The 22,486-nt window shown below is 37.7% G+C and overlaps 1 protein-coding gene, 1 non-coding gene and 1 pseudogene across 2 annotated transcripts; 2 read left to right on the top strand and 1 right to left on the bottom strand.

Moving 5' to 3' along the window:
- Positions 1–866: 866 nt before the first annotated feature.
- Positions 867–993, top strand: LOC133813116 (small nucleolar RNA R71; annotated as a pseudogene).
- Positions 994–7,958: 6,965 nt separating this feature from the next.
- LOC133831432 (uncharacterized) lies at positions 7,959–8,957 on the top strand. Its single transcript, XM_062261726.1, has one exon. The coding sequence runs from the start codon at positions 7,959–7,961 to the stop codon at positions 8,955–8,957; it is 999 nt and encodes a 332-aa protein (XP_062117710.1).
- Positions 8,217–8,323, bottom strand: LOC133813265 (small nucleolar RNA R71). Its single transcript, XR_009884297.1, has one exon. It is a non-coding gene; the product is annotated as a small nucleolar RNA R71 (small nucleolar RNA).
- Positions 8,958–22,486: the final 13,529 nt, after the last annotated feature.

Raw genomic sequence — 22,486 nt, 5'->3', positions numbered from 1 at the left:
TCCACACTACTTTGGATTGAAGTGGGCTCGCTGTTTCTCTTACAATTCTCCTCAGTAAATTCCAGATTTTTACCACTCCTCAAGGTAACCGCCTTCCAATGCTCCTTACCATCTTTCCTTCGATTTTTAGTATCACTAGGAAAGGTGCTTTGTGGTCTATTCCTTAGCTCATTAGCTAGCTGCCCCAATTGAATCTCTAGGTTCCTCAAGGATGTCTCTTGGCTCTGAATCACAACATCATTCTTGGCCATATATTCTTTCATTAAATTCTCCAAAGACCTTGATTGAGACACTTGAGGAGGAGGTGGTTGAGCTCTTTGTTGTTGTTGAGAAAACCCTGGTGGATATGTAGGCTTGTTTTGCATTGGTGCTCCGCTTGACTAGCTCCTTGATCCCCCCATGAGAAGTTTGGATGCTGCCTCCACCCCGGATTATAAGAGTTCAAATATGGGTTATTACGGTTGGCATTTTGATTCCCCACATAACCAACCGAAGCAGGATTCGAAGGGCAACTCTCAAATGTGTGCCCATCTCCACAATAAACACAAGATACATTAGGAACTTGTCTCATAGCAGCTGGTTGTACCATTCCCCCCAAACTCATGTTCTTCAGAAGGTTAGTCATTGGAGAAACTTGAGTGGTCAAAGCTATCAATGCATCCACTTCAAGTATACCAGCCACTTTTCGACTTGTTGAGGCTGTAGCATTGGACCATTGATAATTGTTGCTAGCTATCCTCTCCAAAATCTCATAGGCTTCATTGCAGGACTTAGAGAGAATAGCCCCATTAGCTGAAGCATCTAACACCATGCGAGTGGAAGAATTGAGCCCATTGTCAAAAGTTTCCATTTTTATACAATGTGGAATCCCATGGGGTGGGCATTTCCTCAATAACTCCTTGAATCTCTCCCAAGCCTCACAAAATGATTCATCTTCCAACTGCTGAAATGGCATGTTTTCATTGCGAAACTTGAAATTTTTGGTGGGAGGAAAGTACTTCATCAAGAAGTTTTATCCAACTCATTCCATGAGTCGCCAAGTCGGGAGGAAGGGTGTTTAGCCAAGCTCTAGCTCGATCCCTCAAAGAGAAAGGGAACAATTTCAACCTTAGGGCCTCGTCACTCACTCCTTGTAGCTTGAAAGAATCCCTCACCTCCAAAAATGAACGAAGATGAAGATGAGGATCCTCAGTAAGCAGCCCACTAAATTGACCCACTGTTTGCAACATTTAGAACATAACGGGCTTTAACTCGAATTGGGGTGCTTGAATTTCAGGCCTAACAATGCCCGGATTGAGCTCATTAAACATGGGGGCAACATACTCCCTTATGGCCATCTCTCTATCATCAACCATAGCAATTTCGTTAGTGACATTATTAGCATCCTCAACTCCTTTAACCTCTTCAGCCATATTAAGCTGATTTTGAGCCTGTTGTTCCCTTAGTCATCTTCTAACTGTTCTTTCAATCTCAGGGTCAATAGGAGCTAGTTAAATGTCTTCTTGCTCGTTCATATAGTAAATCACCTGAGAAAACACAAGAACAAGCAAACAAAGTCAGCTCAACAAAGAAAAAATAAATTGCAAATAAATGATATTACAAAAAATTCTAATTCCAATCCCCGGCAACGGTGCCAAAAACATGTTGTAATAAATTTAAATTGATTTAAATACGCAAGTGCACGTAATCACACAAGTAATATAATGATAAATAGATCGTCTCCATAGGGATTGCAAAATAGAAAAAATAAGCAAAACAATTACTAAACAACTTAAAAGTACTAAAAATAAAATGGGTTGTTTTTAGGCTAAACAAAATATTAAAAGAGATGGAAATACTGAAATTAAAACTGAACTAACCAAGAAAATTGAAAGAAAGAAATGGATTGCAAAATGGACTTGAATTATTGATTCCCCCTAAATTAATCACCCTAAACAGATTGTGGCAGCAATATTCTAGCAAAACTCCCTCGCTAACAAGAATTCATTAAACAGTCATAAAACTTTCCCAAATTTTATGACAATAATTATCTTACCTAATTAAACATATTCCTATGCAAAATCAAATTTAAGAATGCAAATTCAAAGTTTAATTCTCAAAAGTTACACAAGGCAAATAACACATCCCTCTGTTACTTACTAACATAATCTAACCTAGATTATGACTTGTGTCATCCAAGTCTTCCCATTACATTTAATCTTTCCAGCATTAAACATAATTAAATATCTTGCCATTGCTGGCCAATCAACAACAAGAAATTATTATAAGCACACTTGAATGAACAAGAGAGATTTTACTAAAATAAAGTGTAAGAAATTACTAGACTATAACATAAGGTTCATCAACAATTCATCCCATCTAAAATTAGTTCATGGTTGTGTTAATAAACTTTAATCTACACTCAAAACATCCCACAATATTCAGATTCAGAAATCACTTAGAAAATATAAAAATGGAGTTTAGTGATAGAAGGAAGAACAAATCCAAAATCATGCTTGAGCTCTCTTTTTCGTTCTCCTTCTTTCTTCTTGCTGATTTCTGGTTCTCCATCCTTCTTCTTGCTGATTTTTCTTTCCAAAAATGGCTGCCTCCCTCAAATTTCGGCTGATGCATCTTTTTGTGTATTCTAGGCTTCCTCCTTTAGCCTCAAAAGTACAATATTGCCCTTTCTTGTAAAAAAACGTGAGTCTCCTCTTTTCTTTTGTCATTTTCTCCCAATTTTTTACTCATCCTTTCTTTACTTGCCACCTCAGCCATTATTCCAGCTCACTCATTGACTTGCCACGTGTTCTAGGTGCCTAAAAATGGCCTGATCAAAATGCTTTAGCATAACCTGATAATTCAGCCATCAAAAATTCAATTTAGATAGTTTCACATGTTAGTTCATTCTTTGTACAAATATCTATTCATGAAACTATTATCTTCAACCCATTGGCTATTAAAAGCTACAAAAATAACTAGACTTAATTAAGATCGTAAAAACGTCAAAGTTAGCTACAAAAGCTAAAAATAAACTAACATCACCCAAGAATTATTCACAATTATAAACTCAAAAGCACATGAAATAACTCTTTATTCAAGAGTTATCATGTCCTAAGCGGCAAAATTGGGCTATAACCCTAGTTCCTCTGTGATAACCCCGTCTGTGATGGTCGAGCAGCCGCATATGTACACACCACCACCGAAGCTCTCCAACCCATGGCTGGTCAAGCTTTCCCTTTCCCTTTCCCTTACCTACACCACAGAGCACCCGTGAGCCGAGGCTCAACAAGAAAACAAAACATATAACAGCAAAGAAAATAACTTTAAATAACTATTCAACAATAATAAACAACATTAATATCATAGCCAATGTCATTTATCTCAAACACACAATCATTGGATCGACGTGGGGACATTTCCCTATTCAGTTTGCTTTTAAGCGAACCCTCAGGCCTATGCCCTAGCTACATGACCACAGAGTCACCTGGGGCCTTGCTCTAGCTATTTCTCACTAGCCATAGAGCTAGCCCAACCCATGTGGTTCATCTTCGACCATAGAGTCGATCAACGTAATAGTACGTTGATAGTTTCTGCCAATGCCTTGCGACCAGCGCACAGCGCGCTATTGCCATCCTTGACTTATAAGTCAAGCCCTGATCTAGGATTACATACCCTACTTATAGGAAACAGATGTGGATAGGCACATCCCGACAATTAAGCACATATTCAGGCTAATCATATAATTCCATTGAATAACCATTTTCATAAAACTAAGCAAATTCACCTAACGGGGCCATTTTCCCTAACCATAGAATTCACATAACGAATATAAGCACTTAGGCATCTAACAATAAGCATTTAAAAAAATAACCTAACATAACCAATCCTAGGGCCCTAGCCCTAATCACATTGATATACAACAGACGGCCAAGCCCTAATCACATATAACACGTTCTGGGTGTTGTTTTCTTACCTTAGGTCCAAGCAAGCATAAACAAGAACGACCCTCGAGCACGAGCCCGGTTTCGAGACCTTAGCGATAATCTAAGTCACAACCATAAAAATAAGATTCTATCAACATCAAGTGATCAAAGGCTTCCGGACCAAGTCCTAGCCTCCGTGACCTCAAGTTACACCAAACTAGATAGTGGAAACAATCCCGAGCCCTTAAAGTTGAGTTACCGCGCTCAAAACCTTCTAGGGGTCCAAAAACACCTTAAGAGCCGCAGCCCTATGCCTCCATGCTGCGGCCCACCTCCAACCAAAGGCCTAGCCTCCCCAACCAGCAGACACGCACCGCGGCTCAGCCATAGTGGCGCAGCGGCCCGCCCTCCATCCCTGGCTCCCATCTTCTCTACAGGGCCGCAGCCCGACCCCTTCAATCCTAGAAAATCCCCCATTTCAACAACCAAATTTAACTATCACAGTAGTTCTAAATTGTTCCTAGTAACAAAACCAAACAAAAAGCTAGCTTAAAACCTCATGAAAACTCCAATTCAATCTTTAACTTCAAAGACCCAAGAACCCTAAAACCAGCCATGAAAACTCAGAATTTTAATGCTAGAAATCAAATTCAAGGCTTACCTCTGATAAAGATTAAATCCCTCAAGCCTTAGGCTTCAACTCATGTGATCCTAGCCCAGAATCTCCTTGGTTTCTAGCCCCCAAATTCCTTAATTTCCAATGATAATAGCTTAGGAAAGCTTGAGAGAAAAAAGAGAGTAAGAGAGAAAAAGAAAGGGCCGGTTTAGGCAGCTCCCAAAATGTTCTACTGTTTTGTCTTTTGTTTCTAACTTAAGTTAATCCTAAGGCTCGAGGTACCAAAAACGTCCCCGAGGGAAAAATGGTAAATTTCCTCAATATTCCCTCCTAAACTCTCTAACTCCAAATATATCTAATACTCAAAATACCCCTTGACCCCGAGTCGGGTATTGGGTCCCGTTGTAACTTTCCCGCTAACTTGCTCCCTAGGATCGCCTTGTGCCGAATAATCCAAATAAATCCACATAATAATGTGGCCTCTCACATATGTCACATATATGCATACAAATACACATTTATGCCCGCAACGAGCCAAATTACCAAATCGCCCTTCCAATAAGAAGTGGCCCACATGCATATTTAATATCCCTTAATATGCGCATTTAATCATATATTGCCATCCCGGCCCCTAATCAAGGCCCTAAGCCTTATTAGGTAATATTGGGACGTTCTAGAAAATAAGCAAGATTTTATGTGTTATGTTTATGTCTATATGCTATGTAAGTTGTTTTTATGTTTGTAGTCGCTTGGGAAATATGGTTGCTTAGATAGCAAATAAGCAAATCTCGAGATTTTTATCATTATCATATACTATAGCTGTGTTTAAACCTACCTCTAAATAGTAGCAAGAGGACCTAGACGGATTCTATCACAAACTATGGTAATGAGTTAATGTCCATTAATTTGTAGTCTTATGTTTTATGCTTTATGTTTTTACTTCTTTTGTTTTATGTTATGCTTTAGTAGTTTTTCCTTACTGGGCATTAGGCTCATTCCTTTTTATTTAGATCGTGTAGGTAAATGAATATGGAAGGCAGGAAGAATCCTAGGAGGCTTTGCCATGTGTATTGGGAGAGGACTAAAGAAATGGACCGATGGAATCTATCGAGGATGACGTTGATACTTGAGTCCTTTATTTATGCATTTATGATTTCCGCATTTAGTATTTGAACAATTTTTTACAGGTTTTGTTTTCTTTATGATTTTATGTAATAACAATGGGATCCCGTATTTTGGATTTTCGATAATAAAGTTCATTTATTTTATGTTTATATCCAAAAGATAGTAGTATGCCTTAGTAGTTTTTAAAGGTTTGAGGTCTTTAAGTTAGTCGGATCTTTATAGAACCGAAGTCATAAACTATCCCTTTGATTTTTATATTAAAAATGAAGTAAAATATTAATGTATAACACTTCTCTTCATTTGTGGTTGAATTTTTTAATTTATATATATATAAATCGAAGTAAAAGATAAAAAATATAGCAATGCCAAGTAATAGGAGGTTCAGGTACACGAAATCTGAATTCACGAAGTAGAGCTTGTATCCAAGATATCTCAATTCCTATACTTGTGTCAATGCCCTATATTCTGACTCTGTGCGTGCAAGATTGAGATACCCATGTGATAAACGAGTTTTAGGCTCGTTTATGGTCTAGTTTTTTGGAAGGTTTTCATTAGTTTAGGGCTATTTTATTGCAGAATTATGCTTGTTTGTTCATGTTTCAGGTTTTTGATGCTAAGATGGAGAAAAGAGTGGAATGAAGTGAAAATGGAAGAAAATGGAGTTACTTTCGAGAAAATCGAGTCTTCCAGGAGCAATAGGTCCAAGTACTATTTCTGTGAATAGCGCTACAACGCTATCATAGTGGCGCTACAGCGCTAGAAAGACGACTTTAAAGCTTGTGTTTCTGTAAGTAGCGCAATAGCTCTTCAAAACTAGGGCTACAATGCTTGAAGGCTCTGAAGATTGGCGCCCCAACGCTACATTACTAGCGCTACAATAATAGTACATCAATTTTTTATGCAATTTGGCACTGTCAATAGCGCTATAGCGCTCAAAACCTAGCACTACAGACGCAGTTTTGAGATCTGAAGCCACTTTTAGAAGGAAAAAACGGTCTTTTCACTTGGGAGCATTGGAAAACTATTTAAGGAACATTAATCAGTGAATTGAGAAGGCAATTTTAGTTTTTATAAACCCTAGATATAGAAAAGACTGATGTAATTAGATTTCTTTTTCTAGTTTATGACTTTCTAGATTTCTTCTTGATCTAAATTCTTTAGGTTATTTTCTATGAACAGTTATCTTAATTTTATTGCCATCATGTTATTTTTGAACTAAATCCTTTATCTAGGGATTGATGTAGTCACTTCAATTTCAATTTAATTTTATTATGATGTTCTATTGATACTTTTTCTCTATTCTAATCTATATGATGTTTGCTTAATGCTAGTAAAAACTTGATCACTATTTACTTGATTTAATGGTTTTGATTCAAAATTCGAAAGATTAGAATTGAATATGCTATCATTATATAGACATTTTTTGCATATTGGATGAAAGTACCTGTATGACTTGTGCAGTAATTAGGTTTCCATGCTTAATGCCTTCTATATGTTTAATTTTAGCACAGAAATGTAGAAAACCTGCATATACGCTGAGATCTTATATTTTGAAAAATAATAGGAATTGATTATGTTAACCTGCTATTAGAATAGGACGAAGAGATTTAGAATTGATTAATAAATTAATAGAATGAAAAGTTTATGAAATTAATTCCTAGGCTTTTTATTATTGATTTTTAATTCATTGATTTATTGTTCTGTTTAGAGTTATTTAAATTGTGTTCGTAGTTTGGAATTATTCACTTTAATTTTAATTATTCATCTAAATTTTAATCACCAAATATAATTTGAAAATCAATTATTGGTAATTGGTTAATAGTCTCTGTGGGACGGTCTCCGTTTTTACAGAATTTATTACTTGACAAGACCACGTATACTTGGGTGCAGATTTCAGAGATCAAGTTTTTGGCGCCGTTGCCGGGGACTAATAATCAATATCAATTATAATTGTTTTTCGAACTACTTTGTCTTAATTTAACATTTTCTAAATAGAGTTGCGTTTAAATTTCTCAATTTCAGGTGACCTATTTTATGCGATTTAAGGGTTTGAAAGTACTAGTACCTGTTGATCCTGAGATTGAGAAGACCTGCAAAAGAGAAAGAAAGCATAAAAGGCTTGAAAGGATGGCGCAGAACGTCAATAATGTTGCTAATAACAATTTGAATCAGGGTAAATCGGGGAACTCTACAGGTGAGGCAGACCTACCCGTACGGGACTATGTACTCCCTACTGTTACAAGGGTACATTCTTGTATTCGCCCACCTACAATGGAGGCGAACAATTTTGAGATCAAGCCTTCGATTATCCAATGGTTCAGAATTGCGTTCAGTTTGGGGGGCTACCTAATGATGATCTGAACCTCCATATTACCAACTTTTTGGAGTTATGTGATACTTTCAAAATGAATGGAGTAAGTAATGATGCAATCCGTTTGATGCTATTTCTGTTTTCGTTGAGAGACAGAGCTAAAAGTTGGTTGATTTCACTACAAGTCAATTCCATTGTGACATGGGAAGACCTTGCTCAAAAATTTCTGGCTAAGTATTTTCCTCCCGCTAAATCAGCACGGATTAGAGGTGAAATAAATAATTTCTGTCAATTTGAAGGGGAATCGTTATATGACGCTTGGGAAAGGTTTAAAGAGCTACTTCGAAAATGTCCACATCATGGTATAGTGAAATGGATGTTGGTGCACACTTTCTATAATGGACTGAGGGGAAACACAAGGACTATAATAGATGCAGCAGTAGGTGAAGCATTTATGAGCAAAAGCACTAACGAATCTTATGAGCTTTTAGAGGAGATGGCCATGAATAATTATAATTGGCCAACTAAGCGAGAAAATAAGAAGGTGCCAGGAGTTCTAGCAGTTGATCCTATTGCTATGCTCACTGCTCAAATTGCTTTGCTAACTAAACAAATGCAACAACAAAACAACATTTCAGCTCAAGCGATGCAGCTACAACCCGCTCCTATCAGTTGTGAGACATGTGGAGGCTCTCATCACTTTCAGCAATGTCCAGCGACGAGTTCTTATTTGGTAGATGATATTCCACTTGAAAATTTTCAAGCCATTGGTAATTTCCCAAAGCAACCGAATAATAACCCATACCCTAACACTTATACTCCAGCATATAAGAACCATCCAAATTTTTCATGGAGTAATAATCAAGGGCACCAACCACAATATCATCCAAATCCACCTCAATATCCTCCAAATAGACCATCTTATGGGCTAAATCCAAGACCTTTTATGATACTCAAAGGCCACAAATGCCGCAACATCAACAACCACCGCCTCAATTGAATAAACCAGAGGTATTTGCTGATTCATTGAGCCAATTTATGAAGAAACCAGATCCTCTATTCGAAGCTTAGAAACACAAGTTGACCAACTTGCAAAGTTAATGGCGGATCCTAATCAATGGGCTTTAGCTAGTTCAATTGTGGTGAATCCCAAAGAATAATGTCAAGCTGTCACTTTGAGGAGCAGGACAAAGTATGAGGGGCCTATAGTAGAAAACAAGGGGATGAAGATAAAAGATCAACATGTCACTAGTCCAGCACAAGAGGAGGTAAGACCTTCCAAATATAGAGAAGCCAAAACACACTGAGTCTACACCAAAGATTCTTTATCCTCAGTGGTTCCGAAAGGTAAATATTAACAAGCAATTCTCCAAATTTCTTGAAGTATTTAAGAAACTTCACATTAACATTCCCTTTGCGGAAGCTCTTGAAAAAATGCCTAGTTATGTGAAGTTTATGAAGGAGATATTGTCTAATAAGAGAAAAATGGATGATTATGAAACCGTGGCTTTGACAGAAGAGTGTAGTGAAACAATTCAAAAAGATTTCTCAAAAGTTGAGAGATCCGGGCAGCTTCACTATACCTTGCACCATTGGGAATTTTCATTGTGAGAGGGCTTTATCTTATCTAGGTGTCAACATTAATCTAATGTCGCTGTCTGTATTTAGAAGACTCAGTTTGGGGGAAGCTAGACCCACTAAGATTACTCTACAACTAGCCGACCGTTCATTGACACACCCCTAAGGTATTATCGAAGATGTTCTTGTCAAAGTGGCCAAATTCATCTTTCCCGCTTATTTTATTGTTCTTGAAATGGAGGAAGATGAAGATGTTCCAATTATTTTGGGAAAACCGTTTTTAGCCACCAGTCAAGCCTAGATAGATGTTCAAAAAGGAAAGGGGAGGTTAAGAGTGCAGGGTGATGAGGTTGTATTTAATGTGTTCAAGGCTTTGAAGTATCCTAGAGTAAGTGATGGTTGCTTTAGTGTGAATGTAATTGAGGAACAATTGTCAAAGAGAAAAATTATTGAAGATCCGCTTGAGATGAGCCTTATTTCGCAAGAAGTGGAAGACTGTGATGGCATTGAGATTATTGAATATGTAAATTGGCTAAACTCCATTGGACCTATTTATAAGAAGAAATATGAAGAACTTGGACAAGGGCCCCAGAGAGCACTACCATCTATAAAGAAATCACCAGTACTTGAATTGAAAACTTTACCAAAACATCTTAAATACGCCTATTCGGGTAAGAATGATACTCTCGCTGTTATAATTTATGCTTCATTATCTAATGTTGAAGAGGAAAAATTATTAAGAGTACTTTGAGCTCATAAATTGGCCATTGGTTCGACTTTAGCTGATATAAAGGGAATTAGCCCCTCTACTATTATGCACCGTATTCTCATGGAGGAGGACAGTAAGGCTAGCATTGATGCTCAAAGGAGGCTAAATCCTAATATTGAGGAGGTGGTTCGCAAAGAATTTTTGAAGTGGTTAGATGCTGGTGTTACTTATCCAATTTCAGATAGTTCATGGGTAAGTCTAGTACAAGTGGTTCCGAAAAAAGGGGGATTGACAATAGTCAAAAATGAGAATAGTGAGTTAATTCCAACTCGTACAGTGAACGGGGTGGAGAATTTGTATTGACTATAGGAAACTAAACAAGGCAACAAGGAAAGATCACTTCCCATTGACTTTGTTGATCAAATGCTCGATAGACTATCGGGCCATCACTTTTATTGTTTCTTAGATGGGTATTCTGATTATCACCAAATACCTATTGCTCCCGATGATCAAGAGAAAACAACTTTTACTTGTCCTTATGACGTTTGCTTTTCATAGAATGCCATTTAGATTATGCAATTCTCCTGCTACTTTTTAGAGATGCATGATCTCATTATTTTATGATATGGTGGAAAAGAGCATTGAAATATTTATGGATGATTTCTCGGTCTTTGGCCCTTCATTTGATATGTGTCTACAAAATTTGGAAAAGGTGTTAAAGAGATGTGAAGAATCTAATTTGGTCCTGAATTGGGAAAAATGTCACTTTATGGTGAGTGAAGGAATTGTTTTGGGCCATAAGATTTCGAGAAAAGGCATAGAAGTAGATCGTGCGAAGGTATCAACTATTGAGAACTTGCCTCCTCCAATTTCAGTTAAGGGTGTTCCGAGTTTTCTTGGCCACGCTGGATTTTATAGAAGATTTATTAAAGATTTCTCCAAGCTTTCTAAACCCCTATCTGCACTATTAATGAATGGAGCACAATTTAATTTTGATGTTGATTTTCGAAGAGCCTTCAATACTTTGAAAGAAAAATTGATCACTGCACTGATTGTGGTACCACCGAATTGGGAACTTCCTTTTGAATTGATGTGTGATGCGAGTGATTATGCAATTGGAGCGGTTATGGGGTAGCGAGTTAACAAGGTATTCCGAATAATTTATTATGCTAGTAGGACCTTGAATGATGCTCAATGCAACTACTGAGAAGGAACTACTTGCAATCATTTTTGCGTTTGATAAGTTCAGGCCATATTTAATTGGTAATAAGGTTATTGTCTACATAGACCATTCTGCTATTAAGTACCTTATGACCAAGAAGGATGCAAACCCCGCTTGATTCGATGGGTCTTATTATTGAACGAGTTTGATATGGAAATTTGTGACAAAAATGGGACAGAAAATCTAGTTGCAGACCATTTATCTAGATTGGAATTAGAAGAAGATCCTAATAAGAAAAATGTACAAATTGATGACAAATTTTCAGATGAACAGTTATTTTTGATTCACGGAGAAGAAAAGCTACCGTGGTTTGCGGATTATGTTAATTATTTGGTAGTGAATGTTGTGCCTCCTGACATGTCAAGACAACAACTTAAGAAGTTATATTCGGAAGTTAAGCATTATTATTGGGATGAGCCCATTATTTTTCGTCATTGTGCTGACCAAGTAATTAGAAGATGTGTCCCAGAAGAAGAAATGTTGTCCATTCTTACTCATTGTCATACTTTGCATTGTAGTAGTGATTTCAGAGGAACAAGAACAGCAGCAAAATTTTTGCAATGTGGGTTTTATTGGCCTACGTTATTTAAAGATGCTAATATCTTTGTCAAGAGTTGTGATCGTTGTCAAGGGACCGATAATATATCAAGAAGAGATCAAATTCCAATGACTGGTATTCTGGAAGTTGAGTTGTTTGATGTGTGGGGAATAGGCTTTATGGGACCTTTTCGTACATTCTGCTTGTGGTGGACTATGTTTCTAAATGGGTAGAAGCTACAGCAACTCCTACTTGTGATGGTAAAGAGGTACTTGAATTCCTTCACAAAAATATTTTTACTCGGTTTGGTACTCCAAGAGCAATTATTAGTGATAAAGGAAGTCATTTTTGCAACAAGCCATTTACTACTCTCTGTGCTCGTTATGGAGTTCATCATCGAAAGGCGTTGTTCTACCATCCACTTGAAAATGGTCAAGCTGAAGTGTCCAATCAGGAGATTAAAAGCATCTTGGAAAAGACTGTAAATACATCAAGGAAGGATTGGTCGAAAAAACTTGATGATTAACTTTGGGCTTATCACACATCCTTCAAAACTTTGATTGGTATGTCACAATATTGATTGGTGTTTTGTAAGGCATGTCATTTACCGGTGGAACTTGAGCACAGAGCTTAGTGCCCTGTAAAAAGGTTAAATATTGATCTCTTTATGGCAGGACAAAATAGGCTTATGGAGTTGAACGAGCTCGATGAATTTCGGAATGAAGCTTATGAGAATGCGAGGATTTATAAAGACAAGTCGAAGGCCTTAAATGATAAGTGGATACTTAGGAAGGATTTTCAACCAGGAGACAAAGTACAGCTATTCGATTCTCGATTTAAGCTCTTTTCGGGTAAATTGAAGTCGAGATGGTCAGGACCATACACAGTTGTTGTTTCATTTCCATATGGAGTGATGCAAATTCATAGCGAGAAAACAGGACACTTTAAGGCGAATGGTCAGAGATTGAAGCATTATTTGGAAGGATCGGTGAAGACTTGCATGTCTGTGGTGATTATGGAACCACTCTCAATTAAATGAAAACAAAAGTCTGGCTATAAGATGTTAAAGATAGCGCTCTTAAGAGGCATTCCTATGTTTATTTTTTTTATTATTTAATTTTATGTTATTTGTTTTTGTTTTGTTTGGAACAATGTTTTTAGGGATTTTGTTTTAGTTATTTTTAGTTTTAATTTGGAATAAATTTTGTTGTAATTTATCAACCGTGAAAAATGCTACGGAGCTACAAGAAAAGACTTAAAAAAAAATTTCGAAGCTGAGGCGCTACAGCACTGGTGCTAGGGCGCTACAGCGCTTATTACAGAGAGTTTCAGAATTTTTTTCACAACTACCTAGCACTACAGCGCCAGTATAAGGGCGCTACAACGCTATTTCTAGAAAGTTCATTTTTTTCCAAAGGCACCTAGCGCTACAGCACTATACAAGCAGCGCTACGATGCTAGTTGTAGAACCACAACTGGTCAGAAGCCAGGTAGCGCTACAGCGGCCCCCATATAGCACTACAACACCCTAAGTTTTCAGAAACTTATAAGGGTAGGGGTCTCGTGTTTTTTTCCCCCAAACCACATTCTCTTCATCTCTAATTTCATTTTCTCTTCTTCCTCTCTACTCAAACCACCCCCTACCACCATCTATCTTCCATTAAAGCATCCTCCAATATATTCCACCATCTTTTACCATCTTCCTTCTTCATCCTTTCTCTTTTCTCAGCCCTATTACCCATTAATATATTCCTTTCCACCAAAACCAATTTCCAAATCAAAGTTTTGAACCCTAAACATCAAATTTTCAAATTTTTTGAAGAAAGTTAAAATTTTCAAGGGGCTTTTTGTCATTTAAGCACGTGGAAGACAATTTCAAAGGATAGTAAGTGTTTTCACTCCTTTTTGTTTCAAGATTCTTTCCACCTTTGGGGTGGGTACAAATTTTGCTTGTCTTTGGGTAGAAATTGGCTTTTGCTGTTGTGATCCGTGGTGTTTGGGTATTTTGTTATGTGATATTGGATTTGAAGGGTTATTTAGAAGTAGGAAAGTATATAATTTATGGTGGGGGGGGGGGGGGGGGTGTTGCCGAAATGTTTTTTTTTTTTTTTTGGGATTTGTGGTGTTAAGTGCATAGGTACTATGGCTCCTAAGAGTAAGGATGGGAAGTCTAAGGATAAAGGTAAAGGCAAAGCTTCTGCATCTCAACAAAGGGAGGACACACCAGAGCAGGAGTTTGATGAAACAATATTTATTGATTAGTCGGCTCAAGGACAGTATGAGAAGTTTGGAAGAAAGACTTTGATTCCTGAAAGAGAGGTGGAATTTCAATATGAACCCTTTGATCATAAATTTTGTGAGTTGGTTAGAGCCAATCTAGCGGCTATGAAGTGGGACAAATTTGTTACTAAACTGGCCCAGGAGAACATATCATTGGTTTATCAATTTTATGCAAATTTGAAGGCTAAACATAATGATAAAGTATTTTTCAGAGGCAAGCGGGTGCCTTTCACATCTAAATCAATTAATAAGGTGTTTAATGTGCCACATATAAGAGATCAAGATGAGGAGTATTCACGATTTTTTAAAGGATACATAGACTATGCTATTGTGGTTGAGAAGTTATGTTTTGAGGGAGCTCTGTGGAATCTATCTGGTTCCTTGCCTAAGAGTATTTCTTCATGTCAGTTGAACATCGAGGCATGGTTCTAAGCTTTCTTTGTGTGTGCTAGGTTTATGCCGGTGAGTCATGTGTCTAACATGACTAAGGATAGAGTGCTTTTGATGTATGCTCTAATGACAGGTATGAATGTCAATATGGACTTGTGGAGTAAAGAGAACATTGAGTACATCGAAAAAAACCATACCACTGGAGGATTGGGCCATGGGTCTGAGATCACTATGTTATGTTACAAAGCTGGAGTGCCCGAGTTTGTAACAGATATTTATTAGTCATTGCAGTAGCCTTTATCTATTGCTTTAATGAAGGATTATCCCGCACCTGTTTTTTATGTGCCGCAGACGAGAAAGAAAGGGAAACATAGTGTTGAAACTGAGGTGGAAGAAGATGCAGAATTGGTGTTGCTAGGGGGTAGTATTGACCCTAGAATGTAGTACGTCCATGATAGGTTGGATTATCTTGTTCAACAAAATCAATACATGGTTCAGCAACATCATATGATGAATCAGTATATGGGACAACAGTACGAGTAAGAGGTAAACCATGTGACTCGCTTAAATAATTTAGTGAGTCATTGGTCTTTGAACGATGCGGATCAGAATTATTTTGCTCCATCAACACCGTATCCACCATACTCTCCGTTATTTTCACCATCTCTGCCTCCGCCATTTGCTGGATTTCAACAACCACAGCCTCCATCGTCTCAACCATTTGAGGGACCTTCGTCCTAGCCTCCACAGTCGCCATACTGATGTGGCTGCTCATGTAAGTCTCTTTTCTCAATCTTTTTGCACTTTAACATTGGGGATGTTAACTTTTAAGTTTAGAGGATGAATTTATTTTTAGTCTTATGTTATTTGATGTGTTTTTCAGTTTGGTTTTTATTTTAGTAAGTTTTTATTGAGTCGTATTTTAGAGTGTAAATTAAGTTGATGATAATTGCCATTTTAATATGATTGACTGTTATGTTGTATAATCCAAAGGAAAAGTTGTTGTGCTTATGAAACAATATGTGTGCTTGGTTAAATTACTTTGTTTTCTCACTGTGATCTGTTGACATTAGAGATTTATTTCTCATCAATTGCAAATGTTATAATTGAGTATTTTATGCATGTCAAATTTGGATTTTGGATTGGAAAATATTGAAAAAATTCTAGAATGTGTTTGCTTACTATTTGAGATGGAATTTGAAACAATGCACATTTAGGAAAATGAAATATGCAATTTTTGGACTGGTTGTGCCTTTCAAGCTATCACATTAAATTTCATCCTTAGTTAACCCTTTTGAGGCTTATAACTATTTTCTTGTTAACACATTCTTTTGAGCCTAGCTGTGAATTGGATTACCATGTACTCTTTTTGGCCCATACCATGAGCATGAAACCTATTATATGAGGGGAGTAAGTGTGTAATGGGATGTATGTATCATGTGTTATTCAGAAAATTCCTTGTGATAGAGAAAAGTTAAAGAAAGAAAAGAAAAAGAAAGTGCAAAATGATTACACCCCCAAACAATTATCTATTGAAAAATCAAAGAGTGGGGGAGTGTATTGTGAGAAAGAAAAATAATAATGAGCTGGTTTTGCATAGTTTTCTCAATCGTTGAAAAGAAAAAAAAAAATAACAAGGGATGGGTGGTTTGAAATTTATGGGAAAGTTTGTGGTTTTACACGAAATTTGAATTCACAAAGTAGAGCTTGTATCCAAGATATCTCAATTACTATACTTGTGTCAATGCCCTATATTCTGACTCTGTGCATGCAAGATTGAGATACCCCTGCCTATTTATTTGAAGACCAAGACACTCAAGTGTCACCAAGATATAAGCATCATCCTATCACAGACCTCTTCTCATTAGGACAACATGTCCATTCGGCATCTGAATACCCTATAATTGTAGGTCTTTCACTAAACTTGATGTGTAGAACATAATGATGTGTACCTTTGAGGAACTGTAGTATTCTCTTTGCTACACTCCAATGGACTGTTGTATGGGCTTTCAGAATTTGACTTAGTTTATCTATAGCAAACCTTAGGTCTACCCACGTGTGTATCAAGTATTGCATCTAGGGGTGTTCATCATGCGGGCGGTGCAGTTTTTTCCCAATTTATTGGACCTTACCACACATGCAGCTTAGGCAATTTTCCAAACTGCACTCGCACTGGATAGACCTCAATACACATCACAAAAATGTGAAGCAATGCAATGTGGGTGGTTTACACCTATCACCAAATAAATTAACAATTAAACATTATAATAAAGATTCATAATAATGTTCATAACTAAAGAGTATTCAACAAAACAATAAAAATTCTAAAATAATATAAAAATATATTTTTTTATTTAATTGTCTACATTTTATATTTTTTTGAATCATTATTTGCGGTGATATTGATTATTTGAGTCGAATCTGTCTCTACAAATATTAGGGATAAAATCTGAAAATTGGTGAAAATTTTGGTGGGAAATATTCCTGAGCAAATTTTCGTGGACTATTTGTGGTGACTATTTTGGTATTTGGGACGAGCAATGTCACTGCAAATACTTTTAGGGTGCTTCACTGACTAAAGAGGACGAGGTCATTTTTGTCATTTGCGGCAATTTTGGGGTAGTTGCAGCGGCAGACCGTCACCGCAAATAAGGGGGCTGAATAAGTCACATCCCATTCCCCTTCTTCTTCCTCATTTCTAATTTCCTCATTCTCCCTCTACAACCCCACCCCACCTCGACCCCGACCCCCACCACCCCAACCCCACCCCGCCAATCTCGACCATCCCACATGCCCCACCCTCACCACCACCATCTTTTTTCTATCTCTCAATCTTTCACTCTTTCTCTCCATCTTTCCCTCACTACCCTACCATGACCCCAATTCCCATAATGCCCATTGAAGGTATGTGTCACGACCTGAGCCCTAGGCCGTGGCAGATTTGTAATATCCATAACTTGGGTGGTCAAAGGTCAAACTTTGACCCTCGTTGAAAAATAGTCTTTATAAATGATCATTTACTTTATTTTAAATCGTACTATAATTATAAGTTAAAATAATGAAATAACTCCTATAATTAGATAGAAAAATATTAGTAATAAAAGTATGATCATTTATCATTATACATAAAACAATAATATTCCCACAGTTATGTAATCACCAAATAGTTAAATTTAATAAGTCATAAACACTTAAAATAATACTTAGCATCCACCATTCCTCATCCCTAACTATTTCATAGCTCATTCAGATATACCGATCATTAGATTCGAAGTCGAATACATATATAATGCTCAAAAGATAAGACAATGACCCGAAATAGAAATAGGCTAAACACATTGGCTCCATCGATAATTCATCATTTCCACGTTCGCGTCACTAGGCTCCTGGAATGGGAGAGATAGGGGTGAGCTTATAAAGCCCAGTAGGAAAACAACTAATATTATGGACCCAAAAGTTTAATAAAACCCCTGCATAGTTAGCTTTGAAAGCAAAACATATATCATCATGTATAAACCAAAATAGAGAAACCACAAATAATCATAAGAGCATAGCTACAAGTGCACATCACACCGTCCACTAGATCCCTAGTTCCCGTTACCCACCATAGAAAATCTGACATCCTAAACCGGGTAGCCGGACCTGATAACCACCACAAGGGGGAGGCTCAGAACACTTCCTGTATACAGATGCTAGGCCTTTACACCTACAGGTGAGTGGACACCTGATCTACCTATGATGACACAGAGACTAGGTCGTGAAACAACAACGTGCACCAATCATGATCACTATGGCTCTCATCAGTATAACCAAATGTAGGTAAACATGAAAAGAAAGAAACATATTCCCTTTATATTTTAGAAAATTGGGCAGCATAACAGCTACATTTGAATAAACCCAAAAATCATAACCTACATAAATAAGTGAACAAAATATATATTTGGCACTCGGTGCCCTTAGAACAGATCAGAAAACATGCAGATTAAGCTTTCCATTTTTCAAACATTTTATAAATATCAAAATTGGAATATGTTGAATGCAATTTAATACGAGTAAAATAAGTCCAATAGTCTAGTTGAATCCCTACCTCTTTAGATACCTCCTAGAATTTAATACGAGCCTAAAGCAACGCTCCTAAGCTTATTGATGATCTTAGAATGATTTAGTCCGATTTTAATATTATGTTTTTTGTACGTGCACAAAATGAGGAAACGATTATCATCATAGCATTCCTTATTCAAAATCGTGTCCAATGACATATAATATGACCATATTTAAAATTTCAAGTTTCGGAACCTCACCTAAGCGGTGCACAATAGCGGTTGGTGGCAGTACCGGAAACGTCAACGAATATATGCATGGCATATATCAAAACGATCATCCCGATGAGTACATCACGAAAGTAAAGCTCCTTCGCCCAAATGACCTTCGGTGTCGCCGGAAAATGCTTCCAAAGGGGCAAAGATACCCAAAATCTCGCCGAAGAAAAATGGTGAGTTAACCGGAATGACTTAGTGGGCGACGATCCTCTCATGATGCTGATTCCAACGGCACCACCCAATCGCCGAACGGTGGTTGGAGTTTGCCAGAAAGTCACCTCAAAGTTTTGACGGCGAAACTTCGGAGTGGCTGTATAGGCGCGTCCTTGCTCCGATGGCCACCAAACTTTGGGGTTTCCGTCATCGTCGGTCAGGGAAGCTGTAGCTCCGGGCGTGTCGGAAATGACACTCCGGCGGTGGTCCAACTGGTTGTGGCCGTGACTGGTTTGGAGAGAAAACGAAGGAAAGAAAAGAAAAGAAAAAGGGAGAAGAAGAAGGGGGTTCGGGGGAGAGAGAAGGGAAAAGAAGAAGAAAAAAAATGAGTACTGACTCATTTACTCAGGTGGGTCCCACCCACAAAAAAAAAATTAAATAATACTTTTTTTTTTCTTTTTCTGAGTCTCTACATTCTTCCTTCCTTAAAGAAATTTCGTCCCGAAATTTTCAAAGTACAACCCCAAGCTTAAAATTAAACAAATGAGGATACTTCTCATACAACTCCAACTCTAACTCCCAAGTAGCCTCGTCTTCTCTATGGTTTTGCCATAAGACCTTGACTACGGGAATCTCTCTATTCCTTAGCACCTTTAACTCTCTCGCTAGATTTCTGATAGGTTGTTCTTCACATGCCACGTCATCTTGAAGAGGGATAGCCTCATTCCCAATGATGTGTGATGGGTCTGGAGTATACTTTCTCAGCATCGACACATGGAACACATTGTGAACATGCCCCAACCATGCTGGTAAGTTCAATCGATAAGCGACCTCCCCATCACTCTCGATAACCTCGAAAGGTCCAATATACCTCGGGGCTAGCTTACCCTTCACTCCAAAAAACGTCACACCACGCATAGGAGTCACTTTCAAGAACACATAGTCACCAACCTCAAACTCAACTTCTCATCGGAGGAGATCGGCATAACTCTCCTGACGACTTTGACCAACCTTAAGTCTTTCTTGGAAAAAAAAAATACTTTGATCTTCCCAGTAGTACTAGCAATTTGAGATCCAATTGTGACATGCTAATCTGGTTCTGCCCAACACAAAGGTGATCTTCATGGTCTCCTATATAAGGCATCATAAGGAGCCATGCCTATACTGGCCTGGTAGCTATTATTATAAGTGAATTTCACCAATGACAAGTGCTCTCCCCAGCTACCCCCAAAATCCAAAATACAAGAACGAAGCATGTCCTCCAAAGTTTGGATAGTCCTCTCAGACTGTCCATCTGTCTGAGGGTGGTGAGCAGTGCTCAAGTTGAGTTCAGTTCCTCAAGTTTCTTGCAATGCTTGCCAAAACTTTGATGTAAATCGAGGATCTCTCTCAGAAACAATGCTGGAAGGCTACCCATGCAGTCGAAGTATATTACCCACATAAAGTCGAGCTAGTTTAGAAACCTTACAATCCTTCCTAATTGGAATGAAATGAGCAGATTTGGTCAAACAATCGACAATCAACCGGACAGTGTCATGCTTTAATTGTGTTAATGGTAATCCCATCACAAAGTCCATCGTGATCTCGTCCCACTTCCATTCCGGTATAGGTAAAGGTTGAAGCAACCCTGAAGGTCTCTGGTGCTTAGCTTTAACTTGTTGGCAAACCATACACTTAGCTACAAAGTTAGTCGCGTCTCTCTTCATACCTTCCCACCAATATTGTCTTTCCAAATCTTGGTACATCTTTGTGCTTCCAGGATGTAAAACAAACTTAGACCTATGGGCCTCAATCATAACAGACTCTCTAAGATCAGGGATATTTGCAACGACTAATCTTCCCTTATGGTATAAGAATCCTTCAGCATTTACTGTCCATCCATCTAACTGCTCACTGTTTTGGATTCGATTATAGATAAGTCTCAATTTATCATCATGCCACTGACATTTCTTAACTTGGTGAAGTAGCACTGTGTAGCAACCACATTTGCTTTTCCATGAGGATATTTCAAAGTGAAATCATAATTTGCCCTGTACTCGACCCTTCTTCTTTGCCTCAAATTCAAGTCTCTTTGAGTAAATAGATACTTTAAACTCTTATGATCAGATTCTAATTCAAACTTTTCCCCATATAAGTAACATCTCCACATTTTCTAGGCAAAAATCACTGCTGCAAGTTCCAAGTCATGTGTGGGGTAGTTCTTCTCATGTGTCTTCAATTGGCGTGAAATATAGGCAACAACCTTGCCATTTGGCATGAGAACTCCGCATCAGTAAATACCACAAACGGTTCATCACTATTAGGCACAGCGAGAATAGTCGCCATAGTCAATCTTGGCTTAAGTTCTCTGAAAGCTTCTTCACAACTGTCATCCCACACGAACTTTAAATCCTTTCTTGTTAGCTTTTTCAAAGGCATAGCAATTCGAGAAAAATTCTCCACAAAGAGACGATAGTAACCTACTAACCCAAGACAACTCCAAATCTTAGTAACGTTCTTTTATTTTTCCCACTTTAAGATAGAATCTATCTTCGCATGAATTCACAGTAATGTCCTCTTGATATTTTACATGCCCTAAGAATTTGACCTCAGTCCTCCAGAAGTCACATTTTTCTTTCTTAGCATATAATTGATGGTCCCTCAAAGTTTGCAACACAACTGTTTAATGTTCTGTATGGTCCTCAGATGTCTTAGAATACACCAAAATTTCATCACTAAAAACAACCACAAACTTCTCCAAATAGGGTCTAAAGATTCTATTCATAAGGTCCATAAATATTGCAGGTGCATTCGTCAATCCAAATGGCATCACCAAAAACTCAAAGTGCCCATAACACGTTCTGAAATTAGTTTTAGGAATATCCTCTTTCTAAATCCTTAATTGATGATAGCCTGAGCTTAAGTCAATCTTGGAAAAACACTTTGAACATATGAGCTGATCAAACAACTCATATATCATTGGCAATGGATACTTGTTCTTAATTGTCATCTGAATTAATTTCTTATAATTGACGCACAATCACAAGGATCCATCAGATTTCTTGGCAAACAAAACTGGAGCTCCCCATGGGGAAGTACTGTTCCTGATGTACCTTATCCATTAGCTCGCCCAATTGATTTTTCAATTCATCCAACTCTACATGTGCCATGCGATAAGGGGTAGTAGAAACTGGTTGAGTCCTGGGAATCAAATCAATGTAAAATTTGATCTCTCTATCAGGTGGTAGTCCTGGCAAATCCCCAGGAAACACATCTGGAAAGCCACTAACCACTGATATCCAAGGAAACTTGTCTAGAGGCCTAGACTTATCCTCAATTGTAAACAGACTCCCATAACACT

Source organism: Humulus lupulus, chromosome 1, assembly GCF_963169125.1.
Source record: "Humulus lupulus chromosome 1, drHumLupu1.1, whole genome shotgun sequence".
Lineage (NCBI taxonomy): Eukaryota > Viridiplantae > Streptophyta > Magnoliopsida > Rosales > Cannabaceae > Humulus > Humulus lupulus.
The sequence above is the reverse complement of the archived record's forward strand: the minus strand, read 5'-3'. Positions and strand labels throughout refer to the sequence as shown.

Bases quoted from the DNA above. Each gene is read 5' to 3' on its own strand.
- LOC133831432 (XM_062261726.1), top strand. From the start codon at position 7,959: ATGGTTCAGAATTGCGTTCAGTTTGGGGGGCTACCTAATGATGATCTG.